Source organism: Corapipo altera, unplaced genomic scaffold (genome assembly GCF_003945725.1).
Source record: "Corapipo altera isolate COAL_440 unplaced genomic scaffold, ASM394572v1 61153, whole genome shotgun sequence".
Lineage (NCBI taxonomy): Eukaryota > Metazoa > Chordata > Aves > Passeriformes > Pipridae > Corapipo > Corapipo altera.
Genome location: NW_020884958.1, coordinates 1,677,859 through 1,695,321, shown reverse-complemented (window position 1 = coordinate 1,695,321; position 17,463 = coordinate 1,677,859). Strand labels below are relative to the sequence as shown.

The following is a 17,463-nucleotide window of genomic DNA, read 5'->3' as shown; positions in this document are numbered from 1 at the left end:
GAGGAGAGGCTGAGGGAGCTGGGATTGTTTAGCTTGGAGAAGGAAAGGCTCAGGGGAGACCTCCTCACTCTCTACAACTCCCTTAAAGGAGGTTGTAGCCAGGTGGGGGTTTGTCTCTTCTCCCAAGCAACCAGCAGTAGGACAAGAGGGCCCGGTCTTAAGCTGTACCAGGGGAGGTTTAGGTTGAATATTAGTAAAAAAGTTTTTACAGAGAGAGTAATCAAGCATGCGAATGGGCTGCCCAGAGAAGTGGTGGATTCTCCATCCCTGGAGGTTTTTAAGATGAGACTGAATTTGGCACTTAGTGCCATGGTCTAGTAACCACAGCAGCGTTGGATCAAGGGTTGGACTTAATGATCTCGGAAGTCTTTTCCAACCTGGTTGATTCTATGATTCTATGGTGTTCCATTTATATGGTGTCAGAGTTGGTGGATGACACTTCACCAGTGTCAAGCTTTGGGTCAGTTATTCTAACAGTCTCCAGGCAGTTTTGGGTCTATGTGATAGGTTAACAAGATTAGCACCCAGGTCTCTTCCAGAATGCTCCCCTTCCAAATTGATGTAGATGTGGAAACAAAGTGCGGGGAATATGCGTGTATATTATGAATTAAATTAAATAACTGTGAAAAAGAAGGTGCATAATTTATTTCTTAAACATTTTCTACATAGGAAGCAGGAGTCAGAAAACATCTATATTGGAAGAACCTTAGTCAGGAGGAATCTTAGTCAGGTTTGTGCTTCACGATGATCTTGAAGTTCTAGGGAAAAGAATTATGTATCAGTGCAGGATAGGGAAGTGGATCCTGCCAACCACATGCAGTTATTTGCTTATGTTCCTCAAATACTTAGAGAAGCAGGATACATCTGACACCAACCACTCCAACACAAAGTAGCATTTTAGCACAGACATTCCTGAGAGTGTGACTGGGGGATCATTCTTTCCTGTGCTGTGGCCCTCTGTAACATTCACCAACTCACAAATCTCTGTGTGACTGTGCCGTATGGCTAATGCTGTCTTAAATGCAGATCCTGACATTTAATAAAATTAAGTGAGACTGTCAGTACACAAACAATTTGCAACAAGATTATCCCTAGGGCTCAAAACCTTTAAGTAATTGAATGAAATAGCAAACTGCAAACAATAATAAATGTGCGTAGAAGTTTGACAAGAAGACAGCAGATGCAAATAAAATTGAGCAAAGAAGCCCATTGCTGATGAAACACTGCCAGCTGGAGTGAAGCTGCCTGCCTCCAGGGAGCTGTTGGAATGTTGATGTATAAATTAATGTGCTGCAGAGAAACAAAAAGAATAGGAACAACAATTAATAAGATACAACAAATACTTGGCATCTGAGTTTTGATCAACTTGAAAAGGCAGTTACTTGTTCTTGAGTATGTGAAATTGCCTACAGCATGATTTGGGAATGTTCCCTGAGGTTCACTGCTCCTCTGGATAAAGCTGTCCAGGAAGGACGGTTTCACTGGTACAATTTCTTTCATGAAAATATACGATATTTGGTCCCATTTGCACAAGCTTCTCAGCTTCAGGGTGGACTTTCTGGTTGTTCACACTAACCTGCTGTATCTAGGGTACCTCTTGGGTAAGTGCTCAAACTGAAAGTTCCCTACAACCTGCTTTCTGCTCTGAGGCTTTTACTTGGTTGCAAAATCTACCACTTTTTTTTTTATAATTATCTTTCTGTGTGTGGGTGACTTTCAGCTGAAACTCTCTCATGTGTCCCACTACTGGCAGGTAAGGTCTCCTTGCAGTGTGGGAAAACAAACTTTTAACTCTCTTTGATTTGCACACAGCTGTGTCACTGCCTTCACTTTTTCATCTCACATGCTTAGACATTTTTTCCTCCAACCCCTGTGATAACCAATATATCCTCAGGTGATGCTGGTATGATGCGCATGCAGCACCCAAACTGATCTTGGTTTTGGATAACTTGTTCTAACCACAGCACCATGAATAGTAGAAGGTGAAGAAATAAATGTACATTTTTCTGAACAACTTATCTAGACTTGGTATTTGGAACTTACCTTGCTGATATAAGTGAGAAATCCCTGGAAAACTGATTCCTGCCAAACGAGTAAAAAGTAGTTAAATTTTGCATATATTTCTCAGATTCCTTGGCCACAGAATGGGAAAGAGAATCTTAAACATATTCTCCCTTCTTACAGATGTGGTATAACCTAGTATGGGAACATCTAGACTCCAAGCTTTACTCTCAAGTAACTAAAAATTGTTGCTTAGGAGGTACAATCCCATAGAAAAAAAAGTGAATCTTACCTGCAACAACAGATATGGAGTATCCATGCTTTTGAGCTCAGTGGATTCCAAACAGAAGTCTCCTCACCAACACTTAGGTGGCCACACTGGTGTCTGGATTTAGGAGTATGGGAGGAGAGAACATAAAGTCCCTTACATTTTGCCTTGCACAAAGCAACAAAGCAAAATGTCACTGCCCTGAAAATGCACATGAGTTTTGGGATGAAAAATTAATTCACCTGGTGTGAACTTCACATGCAACTTCTACCTCTTCCTCTTCTTGCTCATTTGAGTTTGTTTTGTCTGTGAACACTGTTTCAGGTTCTAGACCTGCCCCTCCCTGACTCTAAAATCTCTCTGTACATTCCCCAGCCTTCGTCGAATGTGTCTGTGAACTGGTCCATGTGATGTCTGCACAAGTCTTGTAAAACTGAAGCTGTGATATCCTTGTTTGAGTCACCCTATCTCTTCATGTGCTGCTCAGGTCTGCCAGGATTTCTGTCCTCCCTCAAGTGAGCTGAGCTGGTGGAAACGTGCCAAGGCCAGGTACTTCAAGCAGAAGAAATTCTCATCATGTATGACCATTTAGACCTTACTGTGTCTCTTCCAAGGGGAAACAGCATTTGGTTCCTGAGTTTTGTTTTCCAGGAGGACTAAATGTCATGATGAAATATTCTAGCGAGGACTGTGGCAAAAGAACAAAAATGGGATTAAGGGGAGCTTTCAGTAATTATTACATCTCATTCTGATTGCTTCAGTGGTATTTCAGTCAACTGCCTAAGGTATCTCAGAAATGACTTTGAAATACTGTTCTAAATGGTGTGGACTATTCCTCATCCAGAAGACTGTGAGCCTGTGTGTTTATGAGGCATAGGAGCATGAGAGAGAGAGACAGACAAATTCTGCAGGGCTGCTGGGGTTCTGGTGTTCCCTTCTGCATCCCTCAGCTTGCTAGAAAAACTTCTTGCCTATCATTGGAAGATAAATCTCCCTTTTCTTATCCAGGAATACCAGCTTGGCCATCTGGATCCTGCAGCTCGTGTCAAGGAAAGTACAGGGGACCCGGACATTTCGTAGATGCAAAACCTCACTTCATATGTTTTCTATGTCCTTCAGTAAAGAATGTCTTCTTATCAGGGGAACCTGAAAACATTCTAGACCTAAGCCAAAGTAAAAGAAAACAAAAAAATGAAGGTGTCTGTTATCAGTATTCAGGATAGAGAAACCGTGAATACTTGCAAAAGGCTCAGGTGAAGAAAGAAAAAGACAAAGCAGAGTTTACTCTGTCAAATCTAGGGAAAAAAAATGTACTTCCTTATGCATTCAACTCCTTGCCAGGCATCCACCTGCCAGGGGTTTTACCTTTGTGCATACTTTAGACCATGAGAAAGGAAAGCAAACCAACCAATCCGACAAACACCAAATCAAACAAAACGTAGGTGGAGAATCTTGCTTCCATAATCTTTCTCGCCTTTGACAAAAGACAGTTTAAATCTCTTTTTGAATGTAAAAGAATATTGAAAGTAGCAAGATTCAATTCTCACCTGAATAAAAAAGAAAGGAGGACATTTTAGTGTGGGGAGAATTTGGCCTTGACTTTTTGGCAAAAAGGAACTGGTATTTTACTTTCCTGGAAATATCACTTCTAGATGTCTTGTCACACTTGGTGCTGGATCAATCAAATAACATCTCCTTGTTTGCTGATGAATACAATCACCCTTTATGAGAAGCATATCTTTATTTCACTCCTGTATTGGACCTCAGGAGGAGTTAATTCATTTGTCAGTCAACACAGATATTAAATTATGGATTCAGGCCCTGAGAAGTAAAGGTAACAATTTGAACACTCCTCCCCCTTTCCCAGGCTCAGTTTCAGCCCAGACACCCTCATCCCCCATGCCTGGGCCCCACTCCCATCATTTTCCCTGCATGTTAACACTTAAGACTCTTAGCTTAAATTGAAGGAAAGAGAGGTATAATTCTCAGGGTATTTCAGTGTGTGGAGAGAAATGGGTGAAAAAGAGCACAAGCCATTTTCTCTGAACTTCTGCTGTTTATGGGAACAGATATTTCACAAATTCAGAGGTCTGAAACACACTCAGCACTCCCGGGCGTTAGCTGAGGACTACTGTGTGTGCTTCTGTAAGGCCAACACACAAAATTACCATTGTTAAGATCAGAGCAAGGAAATTGTTTAAGAATTAGGCAAATCTATTGGGCAAAATTGTTTTGAAAATAGAAGGTAAACAAAAAAAATTAGCAGACAGCACAGTAAATGATGGAAATTGCAATCAAATATATTACTTTAGGCAAGCTAGAATGCAAGATTGATGTTTTATTCTGAGATTTAGATCTTAATTGTATTTGTGCAGAACAAAAAATTGAGTATTCCATTACAAGGAGAAAGAGGTAGGAATGCTTTGAGAAAGGAGGAGCATAGGCCATTTGCCATGACAAAGCAGTGTCTGTGGTTGCTGGGCTCTCACAAATGTCCAGCTTTCTGCCACATTGACAGCCTGATTCTAGGTATGAACCCAGTGGAGAGCAATAACCACCCTCAGATAAATGGTGGAAAAAGGAAAATACTTTCTTAGATGACCTGATGTTTTTGTAGTAAGTGTTTACCTGCCATGAAAGAATAAGGAAAAAGATAAAAATTTTATAAAACCATTTGAAGGAGCTGGGGAAAAAAAGGGATGAACAGTGGAGCTGTTATCTTCCTCTGGTCTGAAATCAACACTACAGGTTTCAAAGTTCAATTTGAAATCACTGGCATTCTGGACAGTTTAATTCTTTTTAATCTGTTTAATTTATTAACATCAGTATTTCACTGGAAGCCCAGCATAGGCAAGCATGTGTTCACCTGGGTAGGTCTCATCACAGAACCACAGGAAACGAGGGTGTTCAAAACCCGCCTTGTGGAGCATTTGGTTTCAAACTTGTCTTCTTCCACACTGCCGGGAAACTGTTTGGTTTACACTGACAATATGGCTCTAGTACTCATATCTCATCCATAAGCTAAACATAAAAATATATTGTATGCACAGTCTTATGAATCTGTTTACAAAGAAACAACACTTTCCTTTAGAACTAAAATCACCACTAAATGCTTCAGAAAATACTATTACTCATTTGATGTCTCTTCAGGGAACACATAAAATACCTCCATTACTAAATATATTAGTTCCACTGTACTTATATGAAAATTATTGCTGTGTTTTGCAATAATTATAACAGCAGAAGATTGACTTAATGATCAATTTCCCATTTACTTGATGTTTACAGTGTTTGAAATGGTTGTTTCACGTGGCGTGTTCTTGATTTTCTAAGGCTTACTTCTTTTTTTATTTCTGTTTCAGTCTTTTTATCTTTTTTTGTTGTTCCTTTCATTGCCATCAAAAATGTTGGGCCTTTTGTCCTTTGAACTTGCTAAGACAGATGGGCATGTTTTTGTTTTAGGCTGTTAAAATGTTATAATTTTTAATGTTTCCCAGAAAGCACTTTCCTATACATGTTTCCTACCCAAGTCTAACTACTAGGCTTAAAACAAAACAAAAACTTTTATCACCAAAAGGCTGTACAGAAAGGAAAAAAAAAAAAAAGGCAGGAGTATAGTCAGCCCCCAGTTAATAATGTGGAAATTTTTGCCTATATGTCACAGAAAATAATATATTCATTTCATTGTCTTGATAAAGGGTGAAAAATTGTTCAAGCTTTTGGGTTTGTCCTTTTTCATCTGCACAGATCCTTCAACTGACAGTCTGACATTGAGCTGAAGTGAAAGTTTTACAGCATTGGGAAAATGGATGATCAAAGTAACCATTTTACACTTTAAGGAACTTGTCTCCCACTGGTTTCCAAAATTAACAACAACAAACAGGTAGCTTGAAGGAAAGTGAATAAAAGCAAAGACATTTTGGATGTTGTTCAGGGCTATGCCCTCAAGCTGTCAAAGGGACTGTCGAGGATCTGAACCAAGTGAGAGAAGAGCAAGCAGGAGCAGTGGAGGCTGAATACAGTGAACCACTAAGGAGCTCAGCATGTGCTCCTTCAAAACTGCCATCTCTGGGGGGTGGCCCCCTCCCCACCTGAGAGAACAATTAGTTACAGATGCAATATTAAGAAATATTTCATAGTGAGAGTGCATCTGTACTGAGGCAGCCTCAGAGATCCCGCTTGCCCAAGGCTTGGTGGCACTGTAACGGAATGCTGCTGATGAGTGGTCCTCAAAACTGTACTGCTGGGAGTCCCCGAGGGGATGAGATGGTGAGAAGCCCTGAGAGATGAGCTGATGGGAGTCCCTGAGGATGCACTGCCCAACAGCACTGAGAGGATGGGGCAGTTGAAGGCACCAGGGCACATGTGATTACAGAGGCCCTTGTGATATACTGTGACATGGGCACTGCTGATGGCATGGGGCATGGCAGCGTGTCACAGTGCGCTTTGTGACCCAATGTGACATGTGTGCTGGCAGCAACACCCACGGTTCCTGAAGGACATGATAGAACATCATGGAACACAACAGAACATCATGGGATATGATGGAACAGCCTGGGATATGACGAAACAACATGGTATATGATGGAAAAACATGGGACAGAGTGGTGATGTGAGGATCCCTCACACATCTGCCTTGTTCCTTGCTGACCCTCTGTTTTCCCTAGTTACCTCCAGTCCCTGTGTCAGGAACCCTTAAGGCTAGAGAGTGGGATGGCAGCAAGACCTCAGAGTGTGCCCGGACAGGCCGGGGTAAAGAAGGAGGAGGAAGGCCCTGGTGTTGCGCCTTCTCTCCCATCCCTGGGTCAGGAGCCCTCAAATTCAGACAGCAGGATGGCAGATGGACAGTCCAGTGTGACTGGACCAACCAGGGTGAACGAAGAGGAGGAAGGTCCTGGATCTGCCCCAGAATGGCCACCTCAAAAGATGGAGGAGTTCCAGCCACTGCGGGCAGGTGAGTAGCAGAGTTGGGACACAGGGCTAGTGGCTGCAGCCAGCCTGACCCCGTCCCATCCCCTGTGGACATCCCCAGGACAAATGGGGAAAGAGGGGATAGGACTGATCCACATGACAGTCGTGATCCGTTCATTGATCATCTGGAGGCTGGCCCTGATTGGGGAGCACAGCTTTGGGGAGGCTTGGCTATGTTTTCCAACCTTTCCCAAAGCCCTCAGCTCTGCTTGCTCTTTGTCAGATCCCGTTGCAGTCCTGACGGAAGAGCAGGAGCTCATCCGGAAGCGTTTCAGCAGTAGAATTCAGGTACCTGCCACCATCCCTGCCTGGGCTGGGCATGCTCTCCCTGCTTAGCTGAGCATCGCCATTGAAGGTCTTGATGGGACAACCCTCTCTGCCTGGCCCTTCCTTCTACAGACCTTTTGGAAATTTGTCAAGACCACTGAACGTGAAGAGATGGCCATCACAGCCATCGAGGGCATGGCAAACTCTGACTCCTATAACCCAGAGGCTTGTGCTGCCATGCTGAATTCGCTTGTGCAGAGTGACATCCCCAATTTGAAGCGTGTAAGTAGCCTGTAGCTGAGGCTCAGGCCCCCTGCAGATTGTGTTTCCCCTCAAGTTGGGTCCTCTGGGCACCCACTCAGAATCCTTCCAGGCCATCATGGTGTAGTGGGAATGGAAGCAATTGTCTGCAGAAGCTGGGGATATGGCTCATTTGGCAACTCTCCCCCACATCTCCTCCAGGTGCCAACGATTGTGGCATATATCTACCGGTGGCTCAAGACCAACACAGATCTGTCTGCTGAGCACAGGCTTGACAAGAGCCTTCTGAAGCTGGCACAAGCACACCCCAATGATGTGGTAGTGACCCTCTTGTGCTGTGCCCCTTCATGTGACAGGTATGAGGCCCACCTGCCTTGGGGGCTCAGAGCTCATCAGCCTTTAGAGTCCATCACTCTGTAGAGGCCATCCCATGTGGGCTGCCAGACTGATGGATAGTTCTAGGACCCTCTGCCTGCTCTGTTTCCCAGCTTTGGCATGTCAGCCCCAGAGCCTGCTGCCATGCTTCCTCCCTGCCCCTAAAGGCACTGTCCCTGTCCACAAGGGTGGTCTCACTGGTTGATGCTGGTGAGGGGCTGTGGGCAGAGGCAGGGCTGGCAGGCAGCTTGGACTCTTGTGGCTGCCCAGGCCATGGTGCTGTGGCTGAGACCCCACTGATGGAGAGCTCTGGACCTGCAGAGCTGCTGTGTCCATGTGGAAGGTGATGGTGTCCTCGAGCAGGACTGCAGAGGTGGTGCTGTCGGAGCTGCCCTGTGTGCTGGAGGACTGGCCGCTGCACAGCGCATGCACCTCCGAGGGGGAGAGCAAGGAAGTCTTTGCCCTGGCTGTGAGTTTCTCACCAGACCTTTTCTTGCCCCTCTCTGCCCCTCTCTCTTGGGTCTCCACCCTCCCCCGCCTCTCTATTTCTCTACCTGGAGGCACTGGGCTGGAAGCCTGGCTTAGGGGCGGCTTCAGGGGCAGTCAGACTGGGTGCTGACCCGGTGCCTCACCTGACCCAGAGTAATGCCTGAGCAGGTTCTCTGGGTGTTTTGTTTTTTTACAGGCAACCAGGGCACTGTGGGAAATCATCCGGGTGCCCCTATCCCCACAGGCATCGTTTGTGGTCCCCTGCCTCTTTGTGGCTCTGCTCATCCAAGTCTTCTGCAGCACAGAGCAGATGCCAAGTAAGATCAATTTCTTCTGGAGGAGATGCCGGCAGAGGCACCACCATCCTGCCAACCCCAACAGGTGCTCCATTCCAGTCCTTCTGTCCCTCCCATGCCTCTGGGGCTGAGGCCAGGGCTCCCTGCATTATCTGAACTGTGCTTTACAAACAGGTTTGCAGTGCTGACAGTGAAAGCACTGCTGTGTCGCCTGCAGCTTGAGGATGTGGTGCTGGCAGTTGAACGTAAGAAAGGCTGGGACACCCTGCTCAGCACTGACACCCACCGTTATGCAGTGGGTCTTTTGGCCAGGTGAGATTCTCCTTCTCCTGACTACCCCCATCATTTCTTCCCTGCAGATAGCGAGCCCCACGCAGTCCCTGTCATCATGGGTGAGAGGGACTTGTCACCAGGGGATGACCCAGCAGACAAAAAGGGAGAGGCAGGTGCATAGGAGCAGCCACCTCCCAAAGTATCAGTATTCCCTCCTGTGGGGCCTAGACTGATGGCAGAGAGCAGGGGGTCTGTGCAGGCAGCTCGACCGAGGGCAGCCTGCTGGGGCAGGGCAGGTTGCACTGAGGGTCAGCAACAGAGCCTGGGGAACTTTCCTAAGTGTTTTTCCATTGTCTTTCCCAAAAGCAGCCTTCTGGTGTTGGGCACTGCCTTTCTCTTGGCGAGGGATAGTGGGGAAAGACCAGAACTCTGGGAGTCATCTTGGGAGAGATTTGCCCACCCTGCTCAGGGTTGACAGTGTCTTCTTCCTGTCAGAGAGATGCATCGTGTCTCCAGGCCCATGCGTGAAGGGATCGCACGCTACCTGCTCACACTGTTCACCAGGGAGCAGTCGCACTGGAGGGTCCCTGCCATGGCATTCCTTGTTGAGGTGAACCTGGTGGCAAGTGCTGCCTCGCTGAGCTGCCTCCTGTCACTCTGCCCTCTTGTAGCCACTGCTGTGGGGAGAGCCCAGTCAGTGGAGCTGGGGCAAAGGAGGGGTTCTGCTGTATGTCCTTGGCCCCTTGTTGCTGGGGTGACACTTGTCTCCACCTGTGTTTCCTGCCAGCCTGGTACCAACCCTCATTTAAGGTATGGCTCCTCAAGGTAGAGGAATCTGAGGCTGCTGAGGGCGGAAGAACACAGCAGAGTTGGCAAGAGATCTGCACAGGGCAGAGAGCCCAGGAGCTCTGCACAGCCTTTGGGCTGGGCTGCCTGGGGTACTGCCCATGGCTCATGCTCTATACAATGCTGGAGTCCTGCTGGCTGGGTACTCCATTGTTGTGTGATGCAACCTGCGTCTTTCAGATCCTGAACTGCCTTGAAACAGAGAAATTGGTTGACACCATCCTGCAGCTCATGACAACTCACCTTCAGAGCGACTGCAAAGAAATGCGTCACCTGGTGCTCAGAGGCCTCCTCATGCTCTGCAAGAATCCCTTGAAGGTGAGAAGGGGGCAGCTGCCTGAAGTTGTGTTGGCAGTGTGGGGCTGGGTGAGGAGTGCTGGGTAATGAAGTATCTTGGACTTGGCTGGGCTTTGGGAGCTGTGACAGCTGCCTCCCCATTCAGCTGCTTGATTCCTTTGAGGCAGGCCTTTGGACTCTGAGGCCCGAGGAAGCAGCGTTGGGCTGCACCACCAGAGTAGGTTTGCTGGAGCAGCCTTCCGTTGTGTCACAGCACATCATTGTGTTCCACACAGGCCAAAAGGTTGCAGGGCCTTACTAAAAGCCTTATGGAACTACTGAAGGATGTAGATGGGGAGCTAGTTGAGTTGACCCTCCCTGTGCTCAGCAAGGTGCTCCTGGACAGAGACGTTCCGATTGCCACCCCCATCGCTCTGCAGCTGGGTGAGGCACTGCTGCCACTATTTGACAATGTAAGACTCTGCGCCCCCTACCATGGCTGCTGTGTGCTGCCAGGAAATTTTGTGCTATGTGGATTTTCAGGCCCAAGACCAGGTGGATCTGGAGCAGCCAGTGCTAAGGTCTTGCCCTCCTTCTTTCCACAAGGATGCCAGCCGAGTACGACTGCTCTCCATTCACCTCTTTGGAGACATGATGGTCTATGTAGAGAAAGAGGGAAAAAGGCACCTGAAGACGTGTGTGCACCAAAGTCTGCTCCCACTCTTCTACCACCTCCATGATGAGAACCAGTGTGTGGCAGAGGTGGGGACTCTGAGCTGCTGATGACCCCATGGGAGGTGGCTCAGCTGCCTCCAGCCGTGGTGACTCATGGACTGCAGCTCTCCAACCTCCTCCTGGCTCTATGCTGAGGTACCATCTCTCAGTCTCTGCTGTTTTTTAGGCCTCTCTGGAAACCCTGCTACAAGCAACCAAGTTCCTGAAGAAGAGGAGGTTCTTGCAACTGCTGGAGAGGGAGCAGCCATGGAGATTCAGCGAGTGTCTAGTAAGGACAGTTCCAAAGCCCCAAACCCAATCTGAACAAGCCCTCTGCCCCTAATACCCAGTGTGTGGGGCTGGCAGCTGTGCTCCTGCCCACTGCTGCACCCATTGCTAGCTGATCAAAAGAAGAACTGTGCCAACCCTTCCTTGTTTCCCCTTGTGCTCTCTCCAGCTGTCAGAGGGCAGGAGGACAACAGATGAGTACCGACGCCAGTCCCTGACATACTTGGAGAGCTCACAGGAGTCCATGAGAGAGACAGCTATCAGGTTCATCGGTGAGCCACAGCCCCAGGGTCTCTCTCTGCCCCACCGCAGCTCAGCCCCAGCCCTGGCTGCTACACCGGCAGCAGGATTCAGCCCAGTGGCTCTGGACCCCCGACTCCAAGTGCAGGGACCTCTCACACCCCTGGGTGTCATGATCTGGACTGGTCCTGGGCTCAGCCAGGCCAGAGGAGGAAGGTGTGTGGCCAGGCTGGCAGCACTCATGTCAGGGAGCTGTGCCACTGGGGACATGACAGGCTGTGTGTGTTCCTAGGGCTTGCTGGACAGCATATAAGGGGACAGCAGGAAGAGTTCCAGAACATCTGTGATGGTGAGTGAGGGCAGTAGGGTGTCAACTGGGGCTGATCAGGAAGGGGTAAAGAGCCTGTGCAGGGAGCTGCAATCCCTGCCCCAGCTGGGAAGAGCTCTGCTCTCTGTGCAGTTAAGGGATTGAGCAGGGCAGAGCAGAGAGAGATTTCAAGGGCATGTGAGGTATTTGTGGCCAGCATCTTCCAGCTGATCGTATTGGGCCCTACTTCCTCCTGACCGTAGGAAGAGCTGAGTGGGATGGCCCTGCCAGAAGAGCTCCAGGGGATCTCACAAATCTGGGGGCTGATCTTGGTGCCACTCTTCTGTGTTCCAGCCCTTGTAGGGATGACAAATGACATCAGCCCCTCCATCTCAACCCTGGCCGATCAAACACTGCACATCCTAAGAACTGCACCAAGACATCGGTTGCCCTTCAGATTCCAGTTGCTACAAGATAAGCTCCGCAGGATATGGAGGAGATAGCCTTCTGTCTGGATCATCAACTTCCTGTGCTTCCCAAGCTCTGATCAGAGCTGATCCTGGGAGCTTCACCTGCTGGGGCCATCTAAGCCTTCTGGGAAGGCCAAGAGGCTCCTGACCTCTCCTGAACCACAGGACAGCTTTCTTCCACCCTGACACAGGAATATAAAAAACATGTTATCATATACATAGGGCCAGGAGCTTTTTATTTTGGTCCCTGGTATCTGCAGGGTAGTAGAGAAGAGGAGAAAAAGGATCCTTGTGCAGCAATGCATGCAACATGGTAGGAAAAGTGGCCAGAAGGCCCTTTACCCTTTGGTGGTTCAGCTGAAGCTTTAGTGTTTCTAAGAGAGCTGATGGGCAGATCCCAGAGATGTGGGGAATCCCTGAGAAGCTTGTCCTTGGAGATGTCCACGAATACTCTCCCAGCCATGAACCACCAACTGTGTCCTATCTGGGTGTTGCTGGCTGGATTGTTGAGGGGTCTGAGGGGCCATTTCAGCTGGCTCCTGTGGAGCTCCTTCAGGGCTGCGCTGCTGCAGGGTGCGTAGACCAGGCATGGGTGGTGGAGGGCGGTATCACTGAGTGGTGGATTATGGCACCGCAGGGAAATACATTGCAGTGCAACGTCCCTTCCTGCTTATACTTGGGAGCCAGCAGAGTCTGGGCCAGTTCAGCTCAAGCCAGGACTCCTGTCAGGCAGGACTGCTAGTGGAAGCAGCTCCTGGTCCTCAGTTCTCCCCAGCCTGCTGCGACAAGCAGGTATGGCCCCTGGACAGACTGCACCTGCCCTATTTGCCAGGACACTCGAAAGGACATGGCTTCTGCTCTGCCCTGTTGACATCAGTTCTGCCTGGGCTGTATCCTGCAGTGGGCCAAGGAGAAATCCATTGTACCCATTCTGTAGAAGAACAATAGAGGCTGTCAGGTTTTCTGAGCAGGATAAACAGGACTATCTACAGTTTGCCATCATCCAAAGAGTTGTAAGAGAGCAGTACCCTGGCAGGGATTGCTTCCAGCCACCTGGCTGAAAACAGCCCCCATCAATCTGTGGTGCCCCCTCTGTCTTCTCCACAGGGGACACTGTCCCCAGCTAAGCAGGGGGCTGCAGATCCATAGCCTGTGGGTGGCCTCCTTCCTGAGATCTGGGCAGAATTTTACAAAGGACAGTGTCATCTCCAGGACCCCATGTGGCCTTGGCCATGCCAGAGGTTGGAGGGAATACACCATGAGCAATGGTGGCTGGTAAAGAGTTCACAGAGCAGCATCCTGCGCGACCTCTGTGCCTATGGCCCAGATGCCAAAATCTTAGTTCCAATACTATAGCCTCTCCACAACGTATATACTGAACCTCTGGTACATGGCCTTGTCAATGTCATTGTTGGCCAATAACCACTGGGGAGATTGTGCCAGAGAAGTCATGAGTGAAAGGTTCACCAGACCTTCATCCGCCTCATAGCTAATCATATGTCAGAAGTTTTTTACTATTTAAATAATAGACTGCAATAAAACAACAATTTAAAAAAAAAGTATATGGAAAGAAATTAAAGCCTTCATAGCTGCTGGCTTTCCTCATGATCCATGGTCTATGCATACACTAATTACATTCTGACACAGTCTTAATTGCACTGCCTTGTTGGAGGCTGACCACAAAGCCTTATATCGTAAATGAGCACTGACTAAAATCAGCTCCACAGAAGCAACTTATGCTACCCAAGTGTAGAAGAAATACATATTTGCTGCTCGGTGACTATGTGGCAACAGCTGCTAGTGTCAACTTGTCAGCACTACTCAATGGATTATTTCTGGCAAGGAACTGTGTGCAACAAGCATAGTATGGTTGCTTCTACCTCCTATAATTACTCCAATTAAAGGATAGTCAGAATTTTTAGGCAAAAAAGCACCATGACAGAATATTTGCCAATATCCTCTGAACTACTCCTATAGTTTTGATTTTCTAACTGAATAGGTTCAGTGTCTGGCCTTAAGAAATCAGCCTAAAAAAACTGGCAAACCTCACCTTCCAAGTTAGAGTGCCTGATCTTTCTGCTGCCTTTTATGCAGGATGTGCAAACAACTTTTCAATGCATCTGCTAAAAAATCTATTTGTTCTTTCTATACCTGCCCCAAATCTGACTCTCCACTCCCTTTATTTTGATTTGAGATCAAAGCACCTTTATTTTCTCAACAGAAAAGTAAGAACCAGCTGCAAATACAGTCTATAGGAAGGAACCTTTACTGTAGGCAATAAGCTGTAGTTTGAAATTAAAGGCAAGAAGTGGTGCCCTGGGAAATTGTGAATGTTTAGTGCTGACACGGGAGACTTCTGCAGTGCCCCACCAGCCCATGGTTCACATTGCTAAAAACTCTTTATCTGGTGTTACAAAGAGTGTAGAAGAGGGGACTATTAGAAAAAAAATAACCAAAATGTTCATTTTCTTAGTATGGTGAACAATGAATTTCTAATATTACAGACCTCAAAGAAGGGAGTATTCACTTTTCCACTTAATACATGGTGGTTTTACTTTAAAATCAACAAGTCTGTATGAATCAACTTATCAGTACTAATGAATTCGTTCTGTAACCTAATTAAAAAGATCTCATTCTCTGATAAAGGCAGGAGAAGTTTGCAAGGACAGCAGTCCCTTGATTGCCTTTTCATTTTTCCTTTAGTGGTTATTTTACAGGAAAAGTTTTACAGGTCAATTTGGATGGGGTGAAAATGACAGCACGTTTCATGTACCTGTTTCAATAGCAGAGCAAAGCTATAAGACTGTACAGCTTTTTAAAATAAATTTTTAATATATTTTTAAGTCAAGGATCTGATTTCCAGGTGTGCTAAAAATTGGCAGAAAGTGAAACTTTCCCGTTGGAGCAGATGGAAGCTTAGCACTTTTGGAAAGCAGTTCTTAAGGATTTAGATGTTGGATTCATATGCTCCTGAGCAGCTAATAACCACTGGATAGCTCTGTGAGCACATAAAAGACTACACACCTTAAAGAGGTGTTTGCAGGTGGAAACAACCAGGGACTAATGACATGGATTGGAGTTCTCAAGGGCAGAAATCCAAGGTGTGTAACTTTATACCTTATAATTTTCCTTTTCTCTTTTTTCTTCTTCCTTTTTGTCCTTTTTTTTTTTTGTTGTTGGTAGGTTTGGTTTGGTTTTTTGGGGGGTTGTTTAAGGAAGCCAGTAGTTATTTGGTTACACGTATAAAATTCATCAGAGAGTGGTTTCTGTCAGCTTGCTGCTTTCTTTTTTCTCCTTTACTCCTTTGCAAACATTACTGCTGACAGCTTTAAATGCTTGGTTTTTTTGTAACCATTAAAAATGTGAACTACCTTAAACTATGACACCTCCAAGGCCTCAGCAGAAAGTCATCATCTCCAAGGCAATTGTTTGTTTACAATTACGTTTTGTTGCTTCTTTTTTAGAGGTTACTTTAAAATCTATGTTGAAAAAGCCCTGAACATATATGATGGGTTTCTAGATTGTGTCATTTTTGTCATGGATTTTGCTTTTATTTCAAAACCAACATAGGAAAAATATATATCAGCATCTTCCACTGTAATTTTCCCTCTGCAGAGCATCTTGAAGTCTTTAAAGACAATAGCTTTCTTTTTTTCTAATCTCATGGAGAGATTTGTTGGTTCAATTCCTTTCCTCAGTCTGAACTTATGTTGTCGCTATCACTTTGCAGCCATGATGAAAAACGTGTACACAAGATTATTATTTGTGTTTTGTCAGTGAGCTGATTATCTAGCGATATCTTTAGATGCCTTTTTTTAGGGATAAATCCAGCTGAATCACACTTCATTCTTGTGATAATGACAGGAATATTGCACAAAACCCTCACATTTTTCTACTGCTTTTCCTGGTCATTGTACAGAAGATTTTTAGCTCAGCATTATTAAGTCCATTTCTAATATATTCCAGCTTTGTATCCACTGGCAGCTCTTTCCTATTTGAGAAATACTGAGACAAATATATTTTTTCTATGTAAAAGTAATATCGGTTGGCTGGTCTCAGGAATATTACAAACACTAGTTCTGAAATACGCATAAAAGGCACAAGTTATTTTCTCACAGCTTCCTTTGCCTTTGCTTCTGTAGAAATTGCTGTGATTATTTTATATGAATTTTGATTTTAAGCAGGGTTTATGTTTATACATCTGCTGATCCGCACTAATTTGATGTCTGGTTGTCCTACTAGGCAGTTCAGCAATCTTAGGAGGCCACAGCTTTTTTTGGCACAAAGTTCTGGAGGAAGCATGCTTGTAGGAAAAATGGATGTGAGAAGGAAGATACAGGTAAGTATATGACATTCTCCCTCACCATCAACAGACTTGAAAAAAAACAACTCGGAAAGAGTTCCACCTCAACCTTTTAAGTTTTCATACTTTTGATTGTGTAGTTGTCAGTGATTTGTATTTTTAATTGTATTGGTTTTCCTTGTCAGTTCTCAACAGACTCCTTGTACTTAAAGGAGGCTTTTATACTGTCCATGAAGGTGTGTGGATCTAACCATAGTACCAAGATTTTCCATTGCTTCAGCTTATTAAAAGCATTAGGAGTCTTTGTTGTGTTAATTAAATGTAAACTGAGATGTGGAACAAGTAATAGGAAAACCAAAACTATATATCCTAGTATTTCTGTATCTACCTGGCACAGAAATTCTTAAGTGTTACTGTGTGAGATTATTTTCCTTTGGGAAGATGAGCTGTCAAATTTATGACACTTGTAGCTCTAGGTGGTGGTTGGATAAATAAACCAGAAAAAAACAAGAACATGATCAAAATTTAAAGTATATTCTAATGTTTTCAGTTTTTACTGCTCAAGTACAGGGTTTCTGTCTGCTACTGGTGGTCAGCTACCAGTGCAAGTGGACCCTGAGTGTTCAGATTGCCTATGAGTTTTAGTCCTGTTAGCCAAGGGACTGATGTCTGACCACAGCACATGTGCATTTTGGAAAAGATCCAGAACTGATGGGAATGAATAGGTTCTCAAAGGATTTCATGTCTGACATGAGACAATATCAAACTTCACTGAAACGAAAGGAAACTTGATCTCTAACCTGAAGTATTTGATGCTA

The 17,463-nt window shown here is 45.8% G+C and overlaps 1 protein-coding gene, 1 long non-coding RNA gene and 1 pseudogene across 2 annotated transcripts; 2 read left to right on the top strand and 1 right to left on the bottom strand.

Moving 5' to 3' along the window:
- Positions 1 to 1,249: 1,249 nt before the first annotated feature.
- Positions 1,250 to 2,387, bottom strand: LOC113956877. The gene is made up of 3 exons (XR_003530995.1): positions 2,294 to 2,387; positions 2,044 to 2,082; positions 1,250 to 1,290 (listed from the first exon to the last, which is right to left on the bottom strand). It is a non-coding gene; the product is annotated as an uncharacterized LOC113956877 (long non-coding RNA).
- Positions 2,388 to 6,712: 4,325 nt separating this feature from the next.
- Positions 6,713 to 12,559, top strand: LOC113956871 (maestro heat-like repeat-containing protein family member 1). The gene is made up of 16 exons (XM_027663862.1): positions 6,713 to 6,846; positions 6,937 to 7,223; positions 7,464 to 7,528; positions 7,640 to 7,789; positions 7,970 to 8,124; positions 8,465 to 8,612; positions 8,829 to 9,013; positions 9,103 to 9,240; positions 9,697 to 9,811; positions 10,228 to 10,365; positions 10,620 to 10,796; positions 10,930 to 11,085; positions 11,225 to 11,326; positions 11,495 to 11,597; positions 11,858 to 11,914; positions 12,227 to 12,559. Exons 2-16 carry the CDS (start codon positions 6,983 to 6,985, stop codon positions 12,373 to 12,375), a joined length of 2,079 nt encoding a protein of 692 aa, XP_027519663.1. The 5' UTR covers positions 6,713 to 6,846; positions 6,937 to 6,982; the 3' UTR covers positions 12,376 to 12,559.
- Positions 12,560 to 12,745: 186 nt separating this feature from the next.
- On the top strand, positions 12,746 to 13,698 carry LOC113956869 (annotated as a pseudogene).
- The last annotated feature ends 3,765 nt before the right edge of the window (positions 13,699 to 17,463 follow it).